Here is a 20,565-nt window from a genome sequence, read left to right on the forward strand (position 1 = left end):
TAGTCCTCCTGATCCATCACTAGTCCTCCTGCCATCACTAGTCCTCCTGTCATCACTAGTCCTCCTGTCATCACTAGTCCTCCTGTCATCACTAGTCCTCCTGTCATCACTAGTCCTCCTGATCCATCACTAGTCCTCCTGTCATCACTAGTCCTCCTGATCCATCACTAGTCCTCCTGATCCATCACTAGTCCTCCTGATCCATCACTAGTCCTCCTGATCCATCACTAGTCCTCCTGCCATCACTAGTCCTCCTGATCCATCACTAGTCCTCCTGCCATCACTAGTCCAGTGATGTAGCTGCCAAAACAAACCACTGTAAGGTCATAATGCTGAGCGTGCGGCTGCCTGAAGAGATGCCTGACGAAATTTATAACATTCAAGTAAACATTTGACGTATTTGAGACAAACAGACAATGTATCCGGATATTTATGTTTTCAAACTTACTTCTAATAACAAATGAGACATTTTTGTAAATTACTACATGAATATTAATTATTTTATTTCTACAGGCGTCGACGAGGTGGCCGTTTGGGTCCTTTTCGTTGCACGTGGACGCCCTGCTGCCTGTGTAGCTGCAGTCTGCTTCATGTTTTCAGGTTTAATCGAGTATTAAAGTAGTTTTAAGAGATGGACGGTGATAAAAACACGACCCCGGAGGCAGGCGCTGCCATGGAGAGTACAGAGGACCAGGAGTCCTTCACTCAGGTGAGGTCTAAGAAGACTCAGAAACGGAAACGTGAACGGACCGGAGGGGACATGGACACGGAGGGACCCGGGGACAGCAAGAGACCGCAGTTTCCTCCCATATCCAGCGACAAGTTAAAGGTAACAACTGTCTGTGTGTTAATGTCCATGTGCTCTGCGTGGAGTCTGAATGTTCATACATGTTTATCTAATGTCTCTGTCGCAGAGAAGATAGCAACTGTTAGTTACAGTCTTGTGACTAAATAAAGCTGCTGTTGTTTAAATGGCACAGTGGGGAACCAACAGGAACCAACGGGGGGGGGAACCAACTAACAGGGAACCGACAGTGGGGGAACCGAACCGACATGGGGGAACCAACTGACAGGGGGGAACCAACATTGAGGAACCGACAGTGGGGGAACCAACTAACAGGGAACCGACAGTGGGGAACCAACAGGAACCAACAGTGGGGAACCAACGGGGGGGGAACCAACTAACAGGGAACCGACAGTGGGGGAACCGAACCGACATGGGGGAACCAACTGACAGGGGGGAACCAACATTGAGGAACCGACAGTGGGGGAACCAACTGACACTGGGGGAACCGACAGTGAGGAACCGACAGTGGGGGAACCAACTGACACTGGGGGAACCAACTGACAGGGGGGAACCAACATTGAGGAACCGACACTGGGGGAACCAACTGACACTGGGGGAACCAACTGACACTGGGGGAACCAACAGGAACCAACGGGGGGGAACCAACAGGAACCAACAGTGGGGAACCAACTAACAGGGAACCGACAGTGGGGGAACCGAACCGACATGGGGGAACCAACTGACAGGGGGGAACCAACATTGAGGAACCGACAGTGGGGGAACCAACTAACAGGGAACCGACAGTGGGGAACCAACAGGAACCAACAGTGGGGAACCAACGGGGGGGGAACCAACTAACAGGGAACCGACAGTGGGGGAACCGAACCGACATGGGGGAACCAACTGACAGGGGGGAACCAACATTGAGGAACCGACAGTGGGGGAACCAACTGACACTGGGGGAACCGACAGTGAGGAACCGACAGTGGGGGAACCAACTGACACTGGGGGAACCAACTGACAGGGGGGAACCAACATTGAGGAACCGACACTGGGGGAACCAACTGACACTGGGGGAACCAACTGACACTGGGGGAACCAACTGACACTGGGGGAACCGACAGTGGGGGAACCAACATTGAGGAACCGACACTGGGGGAACCAACTGACAGGGGGGAACCAACAGTGAGGAACCGACAGTGGGGGAACCAACTGACACTGGGGGAACCAACTGACAGGGGGGAACCAACATTGAGGAACCGACAGTGGGGGAACCAACTGACAGTGGGGGAACCAACTGACAGTGGGGGAACCAACTGACACCGGGGGAACCAACTGACGGGGGAACCGACAGTGAGGAACCGACAGTGGGGGAACCAACATTGAGGAACCGACACTGGGGGAACCAACTGACAGGGGGGAACCGACAGTGAGGAACCGACAGTGGGGGAACCAACTGACACTGGGGGAACCGACATTGGGGGAACCGACAGTGGTTGAAGAAGTATTCAGATCCTTTACTTAAGTAAAAGTACTAATACCACACTCCTCATATTCTGCAGGCCTAATGTTCATTCTGCACTCAAGTTCTTAAAATGAGAAAATACTCAGTACTTTTCATTTATCAAGTATTTAATTCACACATGAGTACAAATAGGCTTTACCATGTGGTTATTTCATATAGACTATTTATTCATTTATTGAATTACCAAAAAATGTGCTATATCGTGATATATATTGTTATCGCCCAGCTCTACATTCAGCAAATCTGGATGGTTTTCACTGGACAGGAAGGGGATGAAAAACTGAATGTAGTGCAGTAAAAAGAACAATATTTCCCTCTGAGATGTAGTGGAGTAGAAGTATAAAGTTGCATGAAATGGAAATACTCAAGTACTTGAGTAAATGTACTTGGTGTCATTCCACTACTGGGAACCAAAACACTAATAACTATTGTTAACAGTTTTTTATGGTTCTTCACAGACTTTATTTTTATTTCACGACACAGTACTCAACAACACTCTGATGTAATGGCTGCAGAATATGTTTTTAAATGCAAAACATTAGATAAGCTCATAATAACAGCTAATACCTACCCAGCGGTATAAGGATTAGTGAAACCACCCACAACTTAAAATTAATATTGCAAATTAATGCATCTGTAATTAAAAGCTGTAAAGGACGATCAGTCAACACAATGACAAGTGTGCTTTATTTTTAATACCCAACATAATACATCGTGCTGCTCATACTTCTACCCGTTCTTTAGGGAATGCGCGACTTTTAATTTTGTATTATTCCAGAGCACACTTTTGTTTATGTTGTTACACAGTATGATGATGATTGTTACGTGTGTGTTTCAGGGACCAGATGAGATGCGAAAAATCGCCGTCCCAGCTCACAGATACACGCCGCTGAAGGAAAACTGGCTGAAGATTTTCACCCCCATCGTAGAAAACCTCCAGCTTCAAGTTAGATTCAACCTCAAAACTAGGAATGTTGAAATCAAAGTAAGTTTCCCCGTCACATTTAAGCAATGTTGACTTGACTGAGCCATTTTACAGTAATGCCCATCTGCACTGGTTTTCTCTGGCACCCACAGTGTGTGAGTAATATGTGTCTTCCTTCTTCCAGACATGCAAAGACACACAGGACATTGGCTCGCTCACAAAGGCTTCAGATTTTGTTAAAGCGTTTGTTCTGGGATTCCAGGTTGAAGTAAGTACACTGTTGAAAGGTTTTGGTGAACGTATGCGTGTATAGCTCCTTTCCTTAAATGCACTAACACCACTAACATCTGGCTTTGGTCTTCAGTGCATTCATTACGGGGACAAATGCCTCTGTAGTAGGGGTGTAAGAAAGTATTGAATATTGCACTATTGTTTCAGTTCTCAGAAAAACTATTTATTTTTAATTAATAGTTTTAAAAAGATTAACTCAGTCAATACTTTATTTCATTTGCAAAGAGATGCACCTTCTCAGTTTATGTGCCCTCTCAAAGTAATGCTCCACGAAGCTTCGAATACCTTCGAATATTTCTGTCTGTTTTTTTGGTACAAAATGTGAAGCCAGCGTAAAGTGTGGGTCCAGTGGTAGAGAAATAGGATTAGTACTAGATCTCATTATAGGTGTGCTGATATTGAACTTTCATCAAATATTTGACATCAACAAGTCAGAGTGGTCTGCTGTCAATAAGATGAAGCCACAAGAAAACAGTCCAAAAGCTGCAGGGAATTTTGTAGTTTTTATTTGATTGTTCAAATCTTGAGAATATTTTTGTTGGGTATTCCTTATTTTAAAGGTCCATCATTGTTTAAACAAGTACAAGTTAATTCTATAAGTATCTTTATCTACATATTGTCCACTTTCATAGACTGCAGTGGTCATATTTTTAGGTTAGCTTTATAATAGCTGTCACAATATTTGATTCTTAATGTTTTATGCATGTCCCTTAAACTTTGTTTGATTTTGGTTTGTGCCGTAACGCTCCCACTCTTCTCCTCCCAGGACGCCCTCGCTCTCATCAGATTAGACGAGCTCTTCCTAGAATCCTTTGATGTCACAGACGGTAAGATGCATGTTTAACACTTTTTGTTCCCTGCTGCAAGATTAACTCAATGTCTAATCCCTTGGTGTGTAATTAATTGTTTTCTCGTGTTGTTTGTCTTGGCAGTGAAACCTCTGAAGGGAGACCACTTATCCAGAGCCATCGGAAGAATAGCGGGGAAGGGAGGAAAAACCAAATTCACCATTGAAAATGTCACAAAGACTCGTATTGTGCTTGCAGAGACGTGAGTGCTCTTCCTGCGTCATTACTGTAAAATTATCATTTTGCGGAAGGCAAACTTTTCCCGTGTGCTCTTTCATGTGTTTTGGGAGAGTGGCTGGGATTTTTTCATTAATTTATTTCATTTAGATACTTTCAAAATCTATCTTACTCTTGCTCGTTTTCTCCAAAGTTGCAGCTTTAAATGCAGAAACACACCGTTGTGATATAGAATTATTTACTGGCAATCCTTACCTTAGAGGGATGTTGTGATTTTCTCTTGAACCTGTGCAGAAGAGTTGATGTACAAACCAAAGAGAAACATTTAACACTCCTTCATCTGTCTCTCAACAGAAAAGTTCACCTATTAGGGTCTTTCCAGAATATCAAGATGGCCCGGACAGCGATATGCAACTTAATCTTAGGTAAGAGAGATATTTTTATATTTGATTAATACAGTACAACAACAAGGTTGATGTTGTATTGGGAACAGAACTCTTTGAATCCACATGTAGTGCTGAGAAGTGACCTTTAAACCCCTTTTTGCCCCAACAGGAAGTCCACCTTCAAAGGTCTACGGCAACATCAGGGTGGTGGCTAGCCGGACCGCCGAGCGATTCTGAAGTCTGATTGGCTGCTGCTTGTATTTATCCTTTTCCCTCGTTGGCTGGTGGATTTCACACGTTGATTTGTTGACTCCCTTTTGGACCGGACACCTCAGGTTTCTCTGTTTTGAACTCATGCAATAAGCTGACACATTTTTGGATCAGCTGACCCACAACCACGATGCATGAATAAACAGAGTTCAATTATCTCTAAGAAGAAGTTTGTGTAAATAAAATATTTCAATCCCCACTAACAAATGAGTATAATTTTGTCACTGAAGTGTATAAAATGTTCAGGAACTAATTCATTAATACTGGAGGGAAAATTGATTACTTATAACATTTCAAAGTTTATTTAAATTTTATTTAATTTTCATACAGTATCAAGTTTGAACAGTCCCACAGCATAAAATGCAGCATGCAGAAAAAAAAAAAAAAAAGTTCTCAAACTTAAATCTTTTCAGATATCCCCACACAAACTAAAAAGAACCCAAGTCCCTTTGAGAAAAAAAAAATAGCACTTACAAACTAGAGCGCGGTCTGAACTATACAGAGAGCCAGAACTGCATTTTACAAATACTTATATACAAAAGAAAGAAAAAAAAACATCAACATTTCCCCTTTTAAGCTAAGTACAGTGTGTGGCAGTTTGAGACAGGATCAGATATGCAACTTTTACTGGAATAGAAGCATCTGGCTGACCCGGGTAAAATACAAAAAAAGTTACATGTAGTTCATTTGGATTACCTCTCATTATATGTGTACATTTACCAAAGTTTGGCAACACCCATATTGTATACCGTTAAATTCTTAAATATATTAACATCACCATCCATGTGTAAACGAGGGTTATTTAAAAATGGATCTACATGCACAACAAAAAAATATATATTTTCATGTCATGCAAGCACAGGGAGGCCCGAGCCGTGCAGAGCTTTGGGATAAGGGAGCGCTCCTGATTCACATCTCTGACTGAAAACTCCTGTCAGAACCTGCAGTCGGCCTCCAAAGCAAAAATAAAAGCAATCCTGATTTATAGCAGGAAGCATTTTTCCCTTAGAAATTTGGTTGTTTTTCTCCCTGTTGGTATTAGTGGGTGGGAGGGGAGAAAATTAGGTGACTGACAGAAAAAAGAAGTGGGAGAGGAAGCCAACTTTTAAAATGTACACGTTCCCCCCCCCCCAAAAAAACCAATATACAGTCTATCCCGTTGCTACGGAAGAGGATTAGGTGGAAACTGTATCTGTAATTCTGAGTTTAAATTTATATTTTTCACAATAATCCTCTTCCGTACATTGCACACTGATCATGCCAACGTGTTAAGATTTTTAAGTGTTGCGTTAAAGAAAACCTGACCCGTCCTGCGCTGTACCGAGAAAGTTAAGTATTCAGAAGAGCACGTAAAAGCCGTCTCCTTTTACCTAATATACACATATTGGTTAAAAAAAACAAAAAACGCTGCCTGCAGATAAGTCTCTATGTACTCGCACAAAACGGTGTTTAATCTCACCGTTACTCCCTCTCAGTTCTTAGCCAAGTCCTCTCTTCTTAACGTTAAATAAAAATGATTTCACTACAGTTCATTTGTCAGTGTGAGCGCTTTGGAGATTGTCTCGTGGATGCACACTGGTAAACGCCAGAGTAAACCATGTTATCAGTTTGCAGCCACAAATAATTTTTTTTTGGAAAGACATTTTCTTGGCATTAATTATTTATCTACCTAAATGATTTCATGACAGGAAACAAGGATAACCTCAGACAATATAAACACATTCTTAAGTATGAATAAAACTAGCATCAAAAGTAAAATAAAAACATGTGTCTGGAAGCTTTACTGGTCTAATCCAAACAGCTCGTATGTAATAAGCTAAAAAACAACGGACAAAAAGTCTGAAATTTAGTTTTGCATGTAATCTGACTCGAAGGTCGTACAGTTGGAAGCGTCACAAGCCGGTGTGTCCGGCGTGAATGACAGCGGTGATGATGATGGGTAATAACTTGGACTGGATATGTTCTGGTTGGCACTTCATACCCTATGTTCTAGTTGTACTGTAAGTCAAGTGTTAATATGCTATACAACCAAAGATATACTTGTATTTTTTTCTTCTTTATAAAAGACAAGAACAAAAAATAAATATCAAAAATAACAATTAAAAAAAAAAAAAGAAAAAAGGATGAAATATGAACAAGCCAACCAGCCTCTTGACTGCGCCCCCTTTGACCCACTTTCTCCCCCCTCATCCAAAAGTGTTGGAGTTGTTGCTCTTTGCGAATGACATGATGTCCTTCAGTCTCTTAAAAGTGCTACGACCGGGTTATTGAGAGGATTTACAGTTCAATAACACTTCAAAGTTGGCTTCACGAGGCCCGTGGTTTCTGAAAGAAAAAGTAGCTTCACAGAGAGAGCGAAGAGCGAAAGAGAGAGAGAGAAAGAAAGAAGAGAGAATACTTCCATTGAGATACACAGAGAGCGCTTTGCCGGACGTCTTGAGCAGATCTTCAGAGATGGTGGAGAAAGCGAGTGTCGAGGAGGAAACGGGGGGATGGAGGAGTCGGCATGCGGAGGAGCGCTCACACGTCCACCACCATCTTTTTGTGTATATCGAGACCCCCGACCACCTGGAAGAAGGAGGCAAAAGAAAATACATTCATTAAAGGTCCCATATTGTAAAAAGTGAGATTTTCATGTCTTTTATATTATAAAGCAGGTTTAAGTGCTATATAAATACTGTTAAACTATCAAAATGCTCAATATACGAAGAAACACACACAGCCCGTATTTAGAAATTGTGTGTTTGAAACAAGCCGTTAGGATTTCCTGTCCATTTGTGATGTCACTACTCTACAATATTTAGACCATTACACGGTCTTAAATATAAACGTTCTTAAAATATGTCCCAGTTTATTTCCTGTTGCAGTGTATGTAAATAACATCAGCTGACAGGAAGTTAACATGGACGCAAACTGTTGCCTAGCAACGCAATTCCGTTGAAATGCACTAAAACGGAGCGTTTCAGACAGAGGGTGAATACAGGTATATTCAGGCAGACAGAATGAGGAAAATAAAGTTTTTTTTTTAAATTACAGCATGTAAACATGTTCTGGTAGAAACGCAAAATACAAGTATGAACCTGAAAATGAACACAATATGGGACCTTTAATAAAATACATTGAAGTTACTGGCATCATATGACGATGCAAACTAAAAAACCTAAGGAATCCATTGGTACCAAGCATGGCATACTAGCTTGTCTAAATAACGCTCCAAATTTACACTCAATTTTGGCGAGGAAAAACTGGCATGGTGATTTTCACAGGGGTCCCTTGACCTCTGACCTCCAGATATGTGAATGAAAATGGGTTCTATGGGTACCCACGAGTCTCCCCTTTACAGACGTGCCCACTTTATGATAATCACATGCAGTATTTTTTGCATGCAGTATTTTTGCCTATTCTAAAATGGTTTATTTCTGGTGTGTTCTTTATATCAGGACAGTTTTCCTTAAAATTTAATTAAAAAAATCCCCAATATATCGAGATACATAGACTCGTTACCCCTGTATCATGATACGTATCGTATCGCCAGATTCTTGCCAATACACAGCCCTAGTGTTTAGGAAGTAGTAAGCTGAGATCCTGCAGCAGCAACACTGGAGGTGTAAACTTTTACTACCAACCTCCTGACAAAATCTATTTTTATCATCGTCCTATTTTTACACCCTCTTTGTTACACTTTCTTTCTCTCCCTCTACAGTGTTCAGATGAGGACGACTATGAGCCAAAAGACTGAAATCATGTCACACCGTCTCTTCCCCCAAACCTTGAAGCGTTTGAACGGCGCCGCTTTGCCACAAACGGGATCTCGTATTCTCCTGCGCCATCCTGAAAATACTCTATACCGCAAGGACGAGAGCCGTTTCAGTTCAAGGCTCCGGAGAGACGGACAGCCATCGAATGTGACTGTCAGAGTTACAACTCTCAGAGTTTAAGGCCATCTACTTTCAATTCAGTTTTAAAATCAGTATCACAGCAATGCAGTCACAGATTAGCTAAATCTTGGTTCTCTGTCTTGATTTTGTTTTTGCAAAGCTTTGAATAGTATTTCTCTTGTGAAACCTTGTGAAGCAGGTTTGTATGAGAGTGTTTGGTGGTTGAAGAAATGTATAAATAACATTATCTTTACCTAATGAAAGGAATATTTCCCCCCGAAGAAAAATATTTGTATATCCATTACTCGCCCCGTAACCTTGAATTTTGAAGAAAACTTTGTTTTCTCTCATGCCTCCACAGTGAACGAAGAATAAAAAATCGGAAAAAGTCTTGATGAATTGAAGTAAATGGGGGACGCGTTTAAAAAAACAGCCAAACTACTTCTCAAACACATGCATCTTCGCTAAAACCTCACTATTTAAATTCTGACTCGTTCCGGACTCACACGGACGAGTAGCACTCCTGCAGAAGTGTGAGACTGTTTATGAGAAAGTGTTGAAATAGTAAAGTTTTAACGTGTTTTGGAAGTAGTGAGCATACGACTAGATAAATGAGACTTGGATTATACTGCCCTGGATGTGTGAGAGATTCTAGATCGATGTTTTGATATAGTTTTGCTGTTGTTAAACGCTGCCCCCTTTCTGCTTCAATTCATCAAGACTTTTCTCCATTGTTTGATTCTTCGTTCACCGTGGAGGCATGAGAGGAAAACTAAGTTTTCTTCAAGAATTCACGGCGAGTGATTGATATACAAATGGTCATTCTGTGGGTGAAGTATTCCTCAAAGGACGGGTTATTGAGTCCAATTCAACAAAGGAGGTGAAGGTTTTTGCCCCCCCCGGACCATCCACCACTCCTCACTCTGATATGCTCTTGTTGAAAGAAACAACCTTCTACCTCTGTGCTTTTATAAATGATTTCTCTCCCTTTATATTAGGAATAATGTCAAGGCACTATGCACTCCAGACTATTGCTTTCTCACTATAAATAGAAGCTTATTTCACAGTTGTACTCATTGTAAATATTGTTAAATAAAGCTTCAACTGCCTCGATGTAGAATAAATACCTTTTATTTGTTGCCTTGTCCGATACTCCTGCAGCCAAAGTGCTAGCTCGGTATTTTTAGTTGACCAGCCTGTTTACTGTATTTCAACAGAAAGCGTGAAACTGAAACCCAGTGCTGTTGAGCCCAAGCAAAAAGCTGTTTTGTTTTTCTGCCCCTTTGACATTTGCCTTCACCATAACAGGCTGCATCAGCAGAAATGTCACCGCCCCCCCCACTATAAAACAATCCCTCCAGGAGGGTTTGGACTTACTGCACAGAACTCTTCGAAGGATATCCTGCCGTCTCCGTCCCTGTCTGCGTTGATGATGGTTTTGTCGACGATCTGCTGGAGCTGCGTGTCCTTCAGGTTGCTGCCCACCATCATCTTCAGCACCTGGAAGAGCTCGCCGTTGGAGATGTAGCCGTCCTTGTCCATGTCGTAGATCCTGAAGGCGACTGTGAGCGCAGGGAGGGGGCAGGAGGGAGGGGAGGAAGAGACGCAGGGGTCAAAAAGAGAGTAAATCAGTCACACAGAAAAACCTACAGAACACCAAATGTTGTCTTTGATAAAGTCATCTCTGGGGGGTCAACAACCACAATGGTTCCCAATGGCTTTGGTTTTAGGTTCTGTTTCCTTGTTTTTACAGCACAACTTCCATGCAGCACATTTTCACACATCCACTCCCTACACTACTGACTCTACACATTCCTCCCGTACGTTCTTTTGACTTACTTTTTACATAAGTTTTGGTTAATAAATCACTTTATTTGTTCAGTTCAACCGCGTGTCTCTCGTTTCTGTCACGGTCCTAGAGCCGGGCTGTGACACTGACCATTGTCTGGAGGGGGGGGGGGAAATCGGGCCCCGAATCAGCTTGATTCTCGTGCAGTGTGCACCCGGCATAAGTTGTCTTACACCCCTTAAAATCAAGAAGGCCTTGTAAAGCTATGGCGACCCCTAGCAGGGGTCGAAACCCCCAGGTTGGGAACCAGTGACCTACCAGACTGACTGTATCATTTGAAAGTTACATAAAGTCTTTACCTGTTCTTAAACTTTGTCCCCCACAGTAAACTCTTGAGCAAACCAAGACAATAAGCTCTTATCAAACACGCTCTTGTTTGGATTCCAGTTACACCGGCTCCACTACAAGCTGAGGCATCTCCACGCTCTCCAGTTCTCTTTGTTTTCAGAGTGGTTGGACCAGCTTTAAGTCTGATTCTAGAGACACAACTGCACTGAAAACCGGTAGAAAAATAATAATAGGATAGGAGTTTGTTTTTACGTCACTAGCCCTTAGCAGCTGAGCCAAAAAGTTAATTTTCTACACTGCTCAACATTTACATTTTTTCCCCCAGGGGAGTGTTTTGTGAGACAAACAGTACAGGGCAGACCCAGGAGACAAAGCTCCTGACTGGTTTAAATCCCAAAGCAGCAACTCAAGCAGACATATGTGGGGAACCTTATTGTTTTAATGAAGAAGCAGCTTTACTTACACCGCAGCTTCTGTTCTTTGTCCCCCTTGACGCTGAACTGTGAGACTCCCTCGATGAACTCTGGGAGAGGAGAGAACAACAATCAGTGCTGTCGGTTTAACAGCTAATCAGCTGCACGTCCTCACTTCAATACTGCTGATGTTAACATTATGGCAGCGTGTGAATATGCAATAACACAAAACAAACTGAAAGTCCATCATCAGAATATATAAGAGTACTCTTTTTCACAAAACTTTCAGGTGTATTTAATGCTGTGACACTATTTAATTAGCAGTGTTTAGTGACTTCCAAGACTTAAGATCTCAAGCAATACACATAGGCCTACAGTATATATAGATTCCCTGTTTAATCTCCTCAATTCCATTATGAGAAGCACTCCTATTGTAATGAAGAGACGAGAGAGACCGCTGGGTGCAAAGTCCCTAGATACAGAGATCTGATTATATTTAATCTAGGGCTGTCAAAGTTAACGCTACGTTATGTTAATAACGCTAATTTCTTTAATGTATTAACGCAACTTGCGATTTTTAGATTGTAGCGAACTTAATTTTAGAGCTAGTTTGAGGATACTGGTATCACATGAAACTAGACAATCTAAAGAATCCATTGGTACCAACCATGTCATACTAGCTTGTCGTGAAGGAGACTAAATAACGCTCCAAACTCGCGCTACATTTTATCGAGGAAAAACTGACATGGTCATTTTTAAAGGGGTCCCTTGACCTCTGACCTCCAGATATGTGAATGAAAATGGGTTCTATGGGTACCCACGAGTCTCCCCTTTACAGACATGCCCACTTTATGATAATCACATGCAGTTTTGGGGCAAGTCATAGTCAAGTCAGCACACTGACACACTGACAGCTGTTGTTGCCTGTTGGCCTGCAGTTTAACATGTTATGATTTGAGCATATTTTCTATGCTAAATGCAGTACCTGTGAGGGTTTCTGGACAATATGTGTCATTGTTTTGTGTTGTTAATTGATTTCAAATAATAAATATATACATATATTTGCATAAAGCAGCATATGTGTCCAACTCATGTTGATAAGAGTATTAAATACTTAACAAATCTCCCTTTAAGGTACATTTTGAACAGATAAGTGTGTGATTAATTATGGATAATAATGTGATTAATCACGCTTAAATATTTTAATTGATTGACAGCCCTAATAAATACTGAAATCGGTTTAGCTCCCTATTTTCTCCTAGTTGTTGCCGTTCTTTAGGGGGGTTTATACTGTCTCAGGTCTCTAGTAGAGGGTAACTCCTGTTGTTTGGCTGTAGGGGCTGTAAGAGGCCAGGTGGCTCCACCCACTCCCACCTGAGAGTACTGGGAGCAGGTGTGGGGAGCCACACACCTGGAGCTGATCTCCTCATCAGGGGAGAGTTAAGGACAGTCAACTCACCCTACCACTACCATATCAGCGGTGTTGTGGTATCTTCCAGACAGCTCACAGACTAACAGACCAGAATAAAGCTGCAGAATCAAGTAGCGGTGGTTTCCCGCAGCAGCAGAGTTTATTGCTCACCTTTAAAGTCCACCTCTCCGTTACCGTCCGTGTCGAATATATCGATAACCCTCTGCACCAGCGGGTTCTGTTGCAGCTCCGGCAGCGACATGAACTCCTCCACGCTGAGTGAGCCGGAGTTATCTAGGTCGAGTTTCTTAAACCTCTTCCCTAGCCTCTTAATCTCATCAGCATCGACTGGACAAAGACAAAAAAAGAGAAGAGAGAGATCCGGATGAGACATTTTCTTGGCAGACATTTGGCTGATGTTCTCCTAGATCATCAGAACTGTAAGAAAACAAATTAATCAGATATATGCATGGTGCCCTGACTGCCACCTGAACTCAGAGTAGGTACAAGATGAATACAAGAAAGAGTTAAAAATGACAAGCCACAGGGCTCTGTTCACCTGCAGCAACGTTCTCCCAAGATGGATAAAAAAACAGACAGTGGATATTCATCCAAAATATAAATATCCTTGCTAACACCTGCATGAACAGTAGTCATACATTTTAGTAGCCAACACTTGCAACTAGGTCAAGGACGCCACTCCCGGCTGCACAGGACTGAGCCAACCGCTCCACGCTGCCGACCCACAGAACATTTTGTTCCGCTCCTCTCCAGAGACGCCTCACATGGGTGCAACCTTTTATTGCTAGATTTGCAAACGTTACGTGAAGCCAAACTCTCTGCAATAAAAAATAGGGAAAAGTAGAGAAATGAAAGCTGAGCAGAGCGGGTGGAGGAGGAAGGAGTAACAGAGGAATAAGACAGAGAGACATCGGTATAACTTTTACAAACTTACAGAATTTGTTGTTTACTGGTGCTTTTTTAGAAGCGGGGGTCTGTATCTTTCGCTCCCCCGCCATCAGAAACAGAAACTCTCTGGACGCTCTACTGAACAATGACAGGGAGTAATCCAGAAGCAATAACAAAGCCAGTTGGTAATTACTATATAAGCTCATTCACAAACAGTCACCTGATCCCGTCGGCCAACCACAAACTACTACTTCGCCCGCTTTAATCCGGGGTCCTCCATTACACGGGCTATCTATTAATCTTAATACATAGCTAACACTAACAGAGGGAATGGCGTGACAGTTTTTTTAAGGTCAGTTCATTTCAGGTTTACTGACCTCGGTGAGGACAGCCGGTTCAGGTGAATGGCAGGAAAAGATAACACTGAAAGGCTGACTTATGATGTTGACTATAAAAAGGCACAGCGGCCCGGAGTGGAAATAGAAGCTCAACGTGAAGTTCACATCATATCACATTTATTTTTACATTGGACGTGACAACTGGAAGAAAAATGCAAGTAGACAATTTTCGTCAACACGGACTGCTTTTCCTCTCCGCCCACTTCACGCTACAGAGAAACACGATAAAATAATACTTTAACACGTGCTCTTTGGTGGATTATGTGTTTGACGAATTACAGGAGATGCTTAGATAGATTCAGAAAAGATAGTGAATCTAATGTTATCAGTACATTTGATCAGTAATTTACGACGGAGTATTAGGGCCACATTGAGGGGGGAAAAAATCTGAGATTTCGAGAATGAAATCATAATATTATGAGAAAAAAGTCGTAATTTGATGAGAATAAAGTCATACTATTTCAAGAAAAAAAAGTCATAATATTACGAGAATAAAGTAATTTCCTCCTCCACAAAAGAGGCAGTTTCTCCAGGTCCGTGTGGTTCTTTCTTCGGAATAAATGCAGCGTTTTGCACAATCTTTTCAAGGTTTTCAAGATATTACAACTTTTTTCTCTTAAACTTCTGACTTTACTCTCGAAATCTCTGATTATTTATTTTTCCGTCGTAGTAATTAGAGCTGCGCTGTTATTTCCTTGTTATTTTGAAGGGAGTTCTGCCGATATATTCACCAGCTCAGCGCGGGACTGTGGTTCATGACCTGCATTAATCTTCTTTTCAACTTCACTTGTTGACTCCATCCTTCCGGTTATCACTACAGTTTATTTTTTTTGCTCCCACCAGCAGCAAAGTTATAACCGCCTGCTCCCGCAGGATCCCAATCCTAATGGCGTCCTCTAAAGCAGAGCGCTGCACACACACACACGGCCCTACATCGACGCAACTCACCGGTATTAAAGTACCGGTAGTAATATAACGTGGTATCGTACCGGTTTTAACGGCAGGGTATCGCGATACCTTTCTAGTGTCGGTATACAGTGCAACACTAATAGAGAGAATCAGGTGTGGGTTGTGTTTTGGGCTTCAACGTTGGGACACGCTGTGCTACATCAGCTCCATGACTAATCAGAGTGAGAGTGGTGGAGGAGGAGGAGGAGGAGGAGGGGAGGAACGAGAGAGATGGAGAAGTTGGGACGGACACAACCACAGCAGCAGACTCTACAACTAAAGAAAGAGCAGTATAACCTGTACAACCTTCGACTGAGCTGTACTAATGTCCCTGGTACATTATTATTATTATCATCAGTGTACACTGAGTTCAGTCAGAACATGTCTATTCCTCTACGTTTATTGTCCTTGGCACATAAATGAGTTATGATGTAACGCTCCTCTACTGGACTGTTGTTTTTGTTCTTTCAGTGTCTAATAGTGAAGCCGACAGGAAGTCACTTGATAAAGAGTTTTATTTGCACAGTGGTGCTATAAAATCACTGAAGGGCATCAAAAACAAACAGTAGCGATATTATACGCAGTAAAACTTCAGGTTTTGGACTTAGCACCCTTCTTCAAGCAGCCGCAAGCAAACAATGAGTTCACCTGTTCTGGGAAATATGATATAAATCAGATATATCAATATGGATTATATACTGTAGGAGCCAAAATGTGTATCGAAATATCAATCCAGATCGCTGTATCGTTACACCCCTACGCTCTGGTTTAGTAAATATTAGTAAGAGTATGTCAGAATAACTTGTCCTAAAGGAAACCAAGACGTTAAAAGGGGCGATGACAAATGAAGGTCTAATTTTCCCCCCTTGTATGCAGCAGCACACTGATGTTTCAGTAAGAACTTGAACTCTAACTTGTGTCCTCTTGTTCATCTTCAGCATCAACATCAGCCACAGGTAAACTGTGTCTTCCTGCTGTGCAAACACCTGGTGAATTGAATTTCTGATACAAAAGAGAAGCCACTGCAGCCTGTTGATTAATGAGCAGTTCTTCAGTCCTTCGCTCTACAACAGATGCTCGTTATACTGCGTCTCATTTCCATGATTTTTGCACATACTGAGTAGATTTATTCTGAACGAGGCGTCACTGCTTTGGTTTCATGTTCCTGACAACTCCTGATACAAGATGAATCTGCACAAGAGCACGTACAGAATCTGATATATGCCGCGAGGTTTCAGTGTCCACGAGGTGCGAGTTATCAGAGCCGAGCACGCGGCCGTCCTCTGACACAAAACACTTCCTTATCAGCAGCCTCCTGTTTCCTGCTCACAGCAGATGACAGCCGCTTGGCTCATAGTGGTATGTGAGGGGCATCAGTGCTACAGATAACCATCATACTGTAGGACCTTTAATAAAGCCATTATTAAATCAAGGGAGCTAAACACGTCTGGTGTGGTTAGAAATGTACATACTTGTCTCCCGGTTTCCTCCCGGGGTCACAATTCTCCCGTATTTCTCCTAATTCATCTTTCTACACCTTTTTTTCTTTTCATTATCCCAACATCTTTCTGGCACTGTACATCGTGTATAAGCTCTACTGTTTCCACCCGGACGACTATAGAGCTACACTAAATGTCTTTTCCCGGCGGAGGAGAACTGCTCGCGACACCGCGGCGCGGTTTGAGCTGCGCTCGCTGCACATCACAGCAAAGCATTCGTGGCACAAGTCATTGGAAATAATGTGTTTAAGAGCGCAGTGGTGCCGTTGTCGCGTTGTGTCTGAAAGGGACTTCAGTGAGTGAGAGACGGAGAGAGAAATGGAGAGAACTAAGAGAAAGAAATACTCAAGCAGGGGCAAAAAATGAATGAATGAATGAATGAAAACTGATGAATATTAGCCTAGGTTGTACCAGAGATTCCCACCAGAGGGGCGAATTATTCAGTTTTCTTTCCTGAGAATGAAAAGTAAAATTAAAAGTCGGCCTATTTAACAAATAATGCTGTTGCAGTATACTTATTATTTTGTTATTCTCATTCTTTTAAAGTCCCCACAATGCAGGAAACAACGTCTCTGAAACTCGAATTGTTCTAGGGGAGGACCTCCACACCCTTCGCTGTGGTTTAGAAGTCCTCCCTATTTCTGAGGTCTCAAGGTTGGCAAGTATGTAAATGTATTTGTGATTTAGGGTTCAGCTGCTTCCTGACACACACACACCACATTCTGCATGTTGGTGCAAAACCAACGGCACAGAACAACAGACAGAGCAGCGCTCCCTCCCTGTCCACCAATAACTTTATAATTAAAAGGTACTTGTCAACAAATAAGAGGGAGATGAGGAGGGAGGGGATACCTCAGGTACTTAACCCAGATACCGAGGTTGGAACCTGACACTATATCTAGTATTTGGGCCCATGGGACTACTGGTTTTGCAATAGAATGTTTAGCAATATTTTAGGAAAAACAGTAGTCCCATGGGCCCAAATACTAGATATAGTTTGTATCTAGGAGCACAATCAAGTATTTGGTATCTGTGAACTCATAACAAGTTGAACATCAAAGATATACACACACATGCAGTGTGAAAAAAATAATTCATATAGAAAACATTTAATAAAACTCAATGTTAGCATTTTTCCTAATTTTTGTAAAAATCCTAAATTTGGCTGTTAATAAAAGTGTGATTTTTCTTGTGATCTAAAAATGTCAAAGTTGTACTGTTAGATATTTGCTCAAAGTATGTCTCCAAATTTCAAGACCGGAAGAAAATTTCTTTTGACCAATCAGAAAAATGTTGTGGCATTTTTCCTTATCATACTAATATAATCTTTGGGCACAGATGGGTTGAACACTGGTATCGGATCGGTACTCAGTATCGGCTGATACCCAAACCCGAGGTATCGCTGTCGGTATCGGGACTGAAAAGTTGGATGCTCTTGTGCAAACTCTTTCCAGTGAATGCAGTAAAATAAGCTGAAATTTCCTGAATCACAGCTTTACAAGCACTGACTGCCATCCTCCTTTACAGCAGCCAACATCTCAAAACATGGTGCGATAACAGCAGGTATCAAAAACCTGTCCAACAGATTTAAGCTACCAGAACGCCTCGGTTTGCTTACAGGAGGAAGAACAAAATCAAATAAAAAAAAAAACAAGTGTCACAGCTGTGGGAACAAATATGAGAGCCAGAGGAGGAAAGCTATGAGATGTTCTTATTATTTTAACACCTGTACATACAATTACAATCTCAGAAAAAGTGACATGAAATATTTAATATTGTAAATTCTCTGCCTGGTCCGGCATGTTTCTGCACATCTTCCTTGTTTCTACATTAAAAAAGCAGGATATTGTGGAGAGATTTGATAGGACAGTTATAAAATAGGTGAGATAAAACCTGCAAAGTGAACCCTGTTCTTGCTGATCGCTAGACCTCCACTAGCAGAGGAGGAGGAGGAGATGTTTTTTAACCCCAGCGTCGGGTCATAGCCTGCATGTTTGAGCCTTTGGCAACAGAGACAGCTGCGATGTTGTGGGCGATGCTGCAAACTGACACTCAAATGCACACCTCAAATGTCCCATGTGGCTGGATGAAGATACAGTAGAGCTGCAGGTTTTACATGGTGGTGGCTACATCACCCTAAAGCCTACATTTTTTATATGCCTGTGAGTGCAAGATGGTTCCATAAAAACAATGTTAACACTTAACAGAAAGAGAAAATTATGTTGATTTGATATAATAACATAGAACTATGTGCTTCTCATTACATTTATTTGTTTTAAAGCCCCCCTCCAGCTAGTTTTACTTCCTGTTTTCTGGTTAACGTTCTTTCTCAAACAGAGAATGGGGGTGTGGTTAATAGTCAGACGTAATTCATTACCATGGCAACCAGATTACTTCATTTTTCAACCCAGTTTAGATGAAACTCGCTATGATGAATTTACTGTTTATCAGACCACAAATGAGACAAGAATTAGCGCATAACACCGACTCTCTCTCACCTGCTCTCTTCTTCACCGTCTCCTCCTGGTGAGGCGGCCGTCTGGCTGCTGCTGCACCGAGGAGCCGCACCGCCGCACGCCGGCCACAGCGCACCGGAGGACGGATAGACATGTTGCAGAGTGCCGACGTTTGAAATGCAGTTTCGGGACGTTTTGGAGGTGCACCGTCCACCAACACCTGCCGCTCTAGCCTCAGCTCCAGCACCGACACCGCACCGGTCTGCACTGTGATTAATTTATTTCTCTAACGGGACTTTTCTCTTGTTTTCTATTGAGCTGAATATTGTGCGCTCCCCGTCGTTCGGACCTGTTAGAGGCCCGCAAACCTTCGGTATCGTCTGCTTTCTGTTCATTTATCTCCAGCAGGAGACGGTAAAGAAGAGAGCGAGTGAGAGAGACAGTCACTTTGTTGTGTTAATTCTGCCGGTGGGATTTTGTGTAATTTACTGCGTTGACTGCACCCGTTCACCGCACACACAAATGCCATGATGAAAATAAACACACTTAGGTGGAGGAAACTAAAAATAAAATGAATACCCATCAGTTAGTTGACGCAACAAGTCGGGCAAGCTAACTACACCTAACTAGCTAACTAACTAGAAAGAGAAGCTGACAGACAAACAGATTTATCGGTAGCATGAGTGCGCCTGCAGCTTGGAGGATGACGTCTAACCTGCAGCTTCTACTATAGTCGTACGTCATATTCCCATTTTACCAACAACCTTCTTTTTTTAACTTTGAGCATAAAATTAAGTTATTTTTAAAAACAAAAACAAAAAAATTGGCAGTGTGGCTAATCGACTTCGTCAGGAAATGACTCAAATAAATATGAAATATCATAGAAATGCCAAAATACACTGGAGGTGGGCTTTAAATCAATAACCCAGCCAGGAACGGGTGTTTTGTGAGCGGACTGCACAGCCACAGAGGCTCCTCACACCACGATGCTAATGAGCGGCTCTGAGGGAGACCCAATGTAACTGTGAGATGATTATGATAATCTCATGTACTCCACCACAGAGCGCACACACAACACACTTTCATAAGCGCTGTGTGCACCCTCAACTGTGTTACTAGGCAACAGGAATCCGTTAGCCCCCCAAAGTAGCCCACACACACACACACACACACACACACACACACATATGAACACACACACACACACACACACTCACACATATGAACACACAGACATGAAAGAAGGAGGAACATTTTAACAACCGCTCATGAGGTGAACACATGAAACACATGTAGCTGTCATGTGC

General features: G+C 42.2%; 2 protein-coding genes across 2 annotated transcripts in view; one reads left to right on the forward strand and one right to left on the reverse strand.

Moving 5' to 3' along the window:
* Positions 1–526: 526 nt before the first annotated feature.
* Positions 527–5,416, forward strand: pno1 (partner of NOB1 homolog). The gene is made up of 7 exons (XM_074647134.1): positions 527–829; positions 3,151–3,297; positions 3,422–3,505; positions 4,295–4,355; positions 4,461–4,578; positions 4,908–4,978; positions 5,109–5,416. Exons 1-7 carry the CDS (start codon positions 632–634, stop codon positions 5,174–5,176), a joined length of 747 nt encoding a protein of 248 aa, XP_074503235.1. The 5' UTR covers positions 527–631; the 3' UTR covers positions 5,177–5,416.
* Positions 5,417–5,495: 79 nt separating this feature from the next.
* ppp3r1a (protein phosphatase 3, regulatory subunit B, alpha a) overlaps positions 5,496–20,565 on the reverse strand; it is a 34,145-nt gene continuing 19,075 nt past the window's right edge. The window contains exons 3-6 of the mRNA XM_074647136.1: positions 13,220–13,396; positions 11,688–11,747; positions 10,465–10,649; positions 5,496–7,777 (exon numbers count right to left, since the gene is read on the reverse strand). Of these exons, the coding sequence (XP_074503237.1) occupies positions 7,730–7,777; positions 10,465–10,649; positions 11,688–11,747; positions 13,220–13,396 (470 nt within the window). The 3' untranslated portion in view covers positions 5,496–7,729. The remainder of the gene's footprint in view (positions 7,778–10,464; positions 10,650–11,687; positions 11,748–13,219; positions 13,397–20,565) is intronic.

Source organism: Sebastes fasciatus, chromosome 9, assembly GCF_043250625.1.
Source record: "Sebastes fasciatus isolate fSebFas1 chromosome 9, fSebFas1.pri, whole genome shotgun sequence".
Classification (NCBI taxonomy): Eukaryota; Metazoa; Chordata; class Actinopteri; order Perciformes; family Sebastidae; genus Sebastes; species Sebastes fasciatus.

Excerpts from the sequence above, each read along its gene's own strand:
- pno1 (XM_074647134.1), top strand. The coding sequence starts at position 632 with ATGGACGGTGATAAAAACACGACCCCGGAGGCAGGCGCTGCCATGGAG. Across the intron at positions 830-3,150 it reads TATCCAGCGACAAGTTAAAG|GGACCAGATGAGATGCGAAA; the intron begins GTAACAACTGTC and ends TGTGTGTTTCAG. Across the intron at positions 4,356-4,460 it reads ATCCTTTGATGTCACAGACG|TGAAACCTCTGAAGGGAGAC; the intron begins GTAAGATGCATG and ends TTGTCTTGGCAG.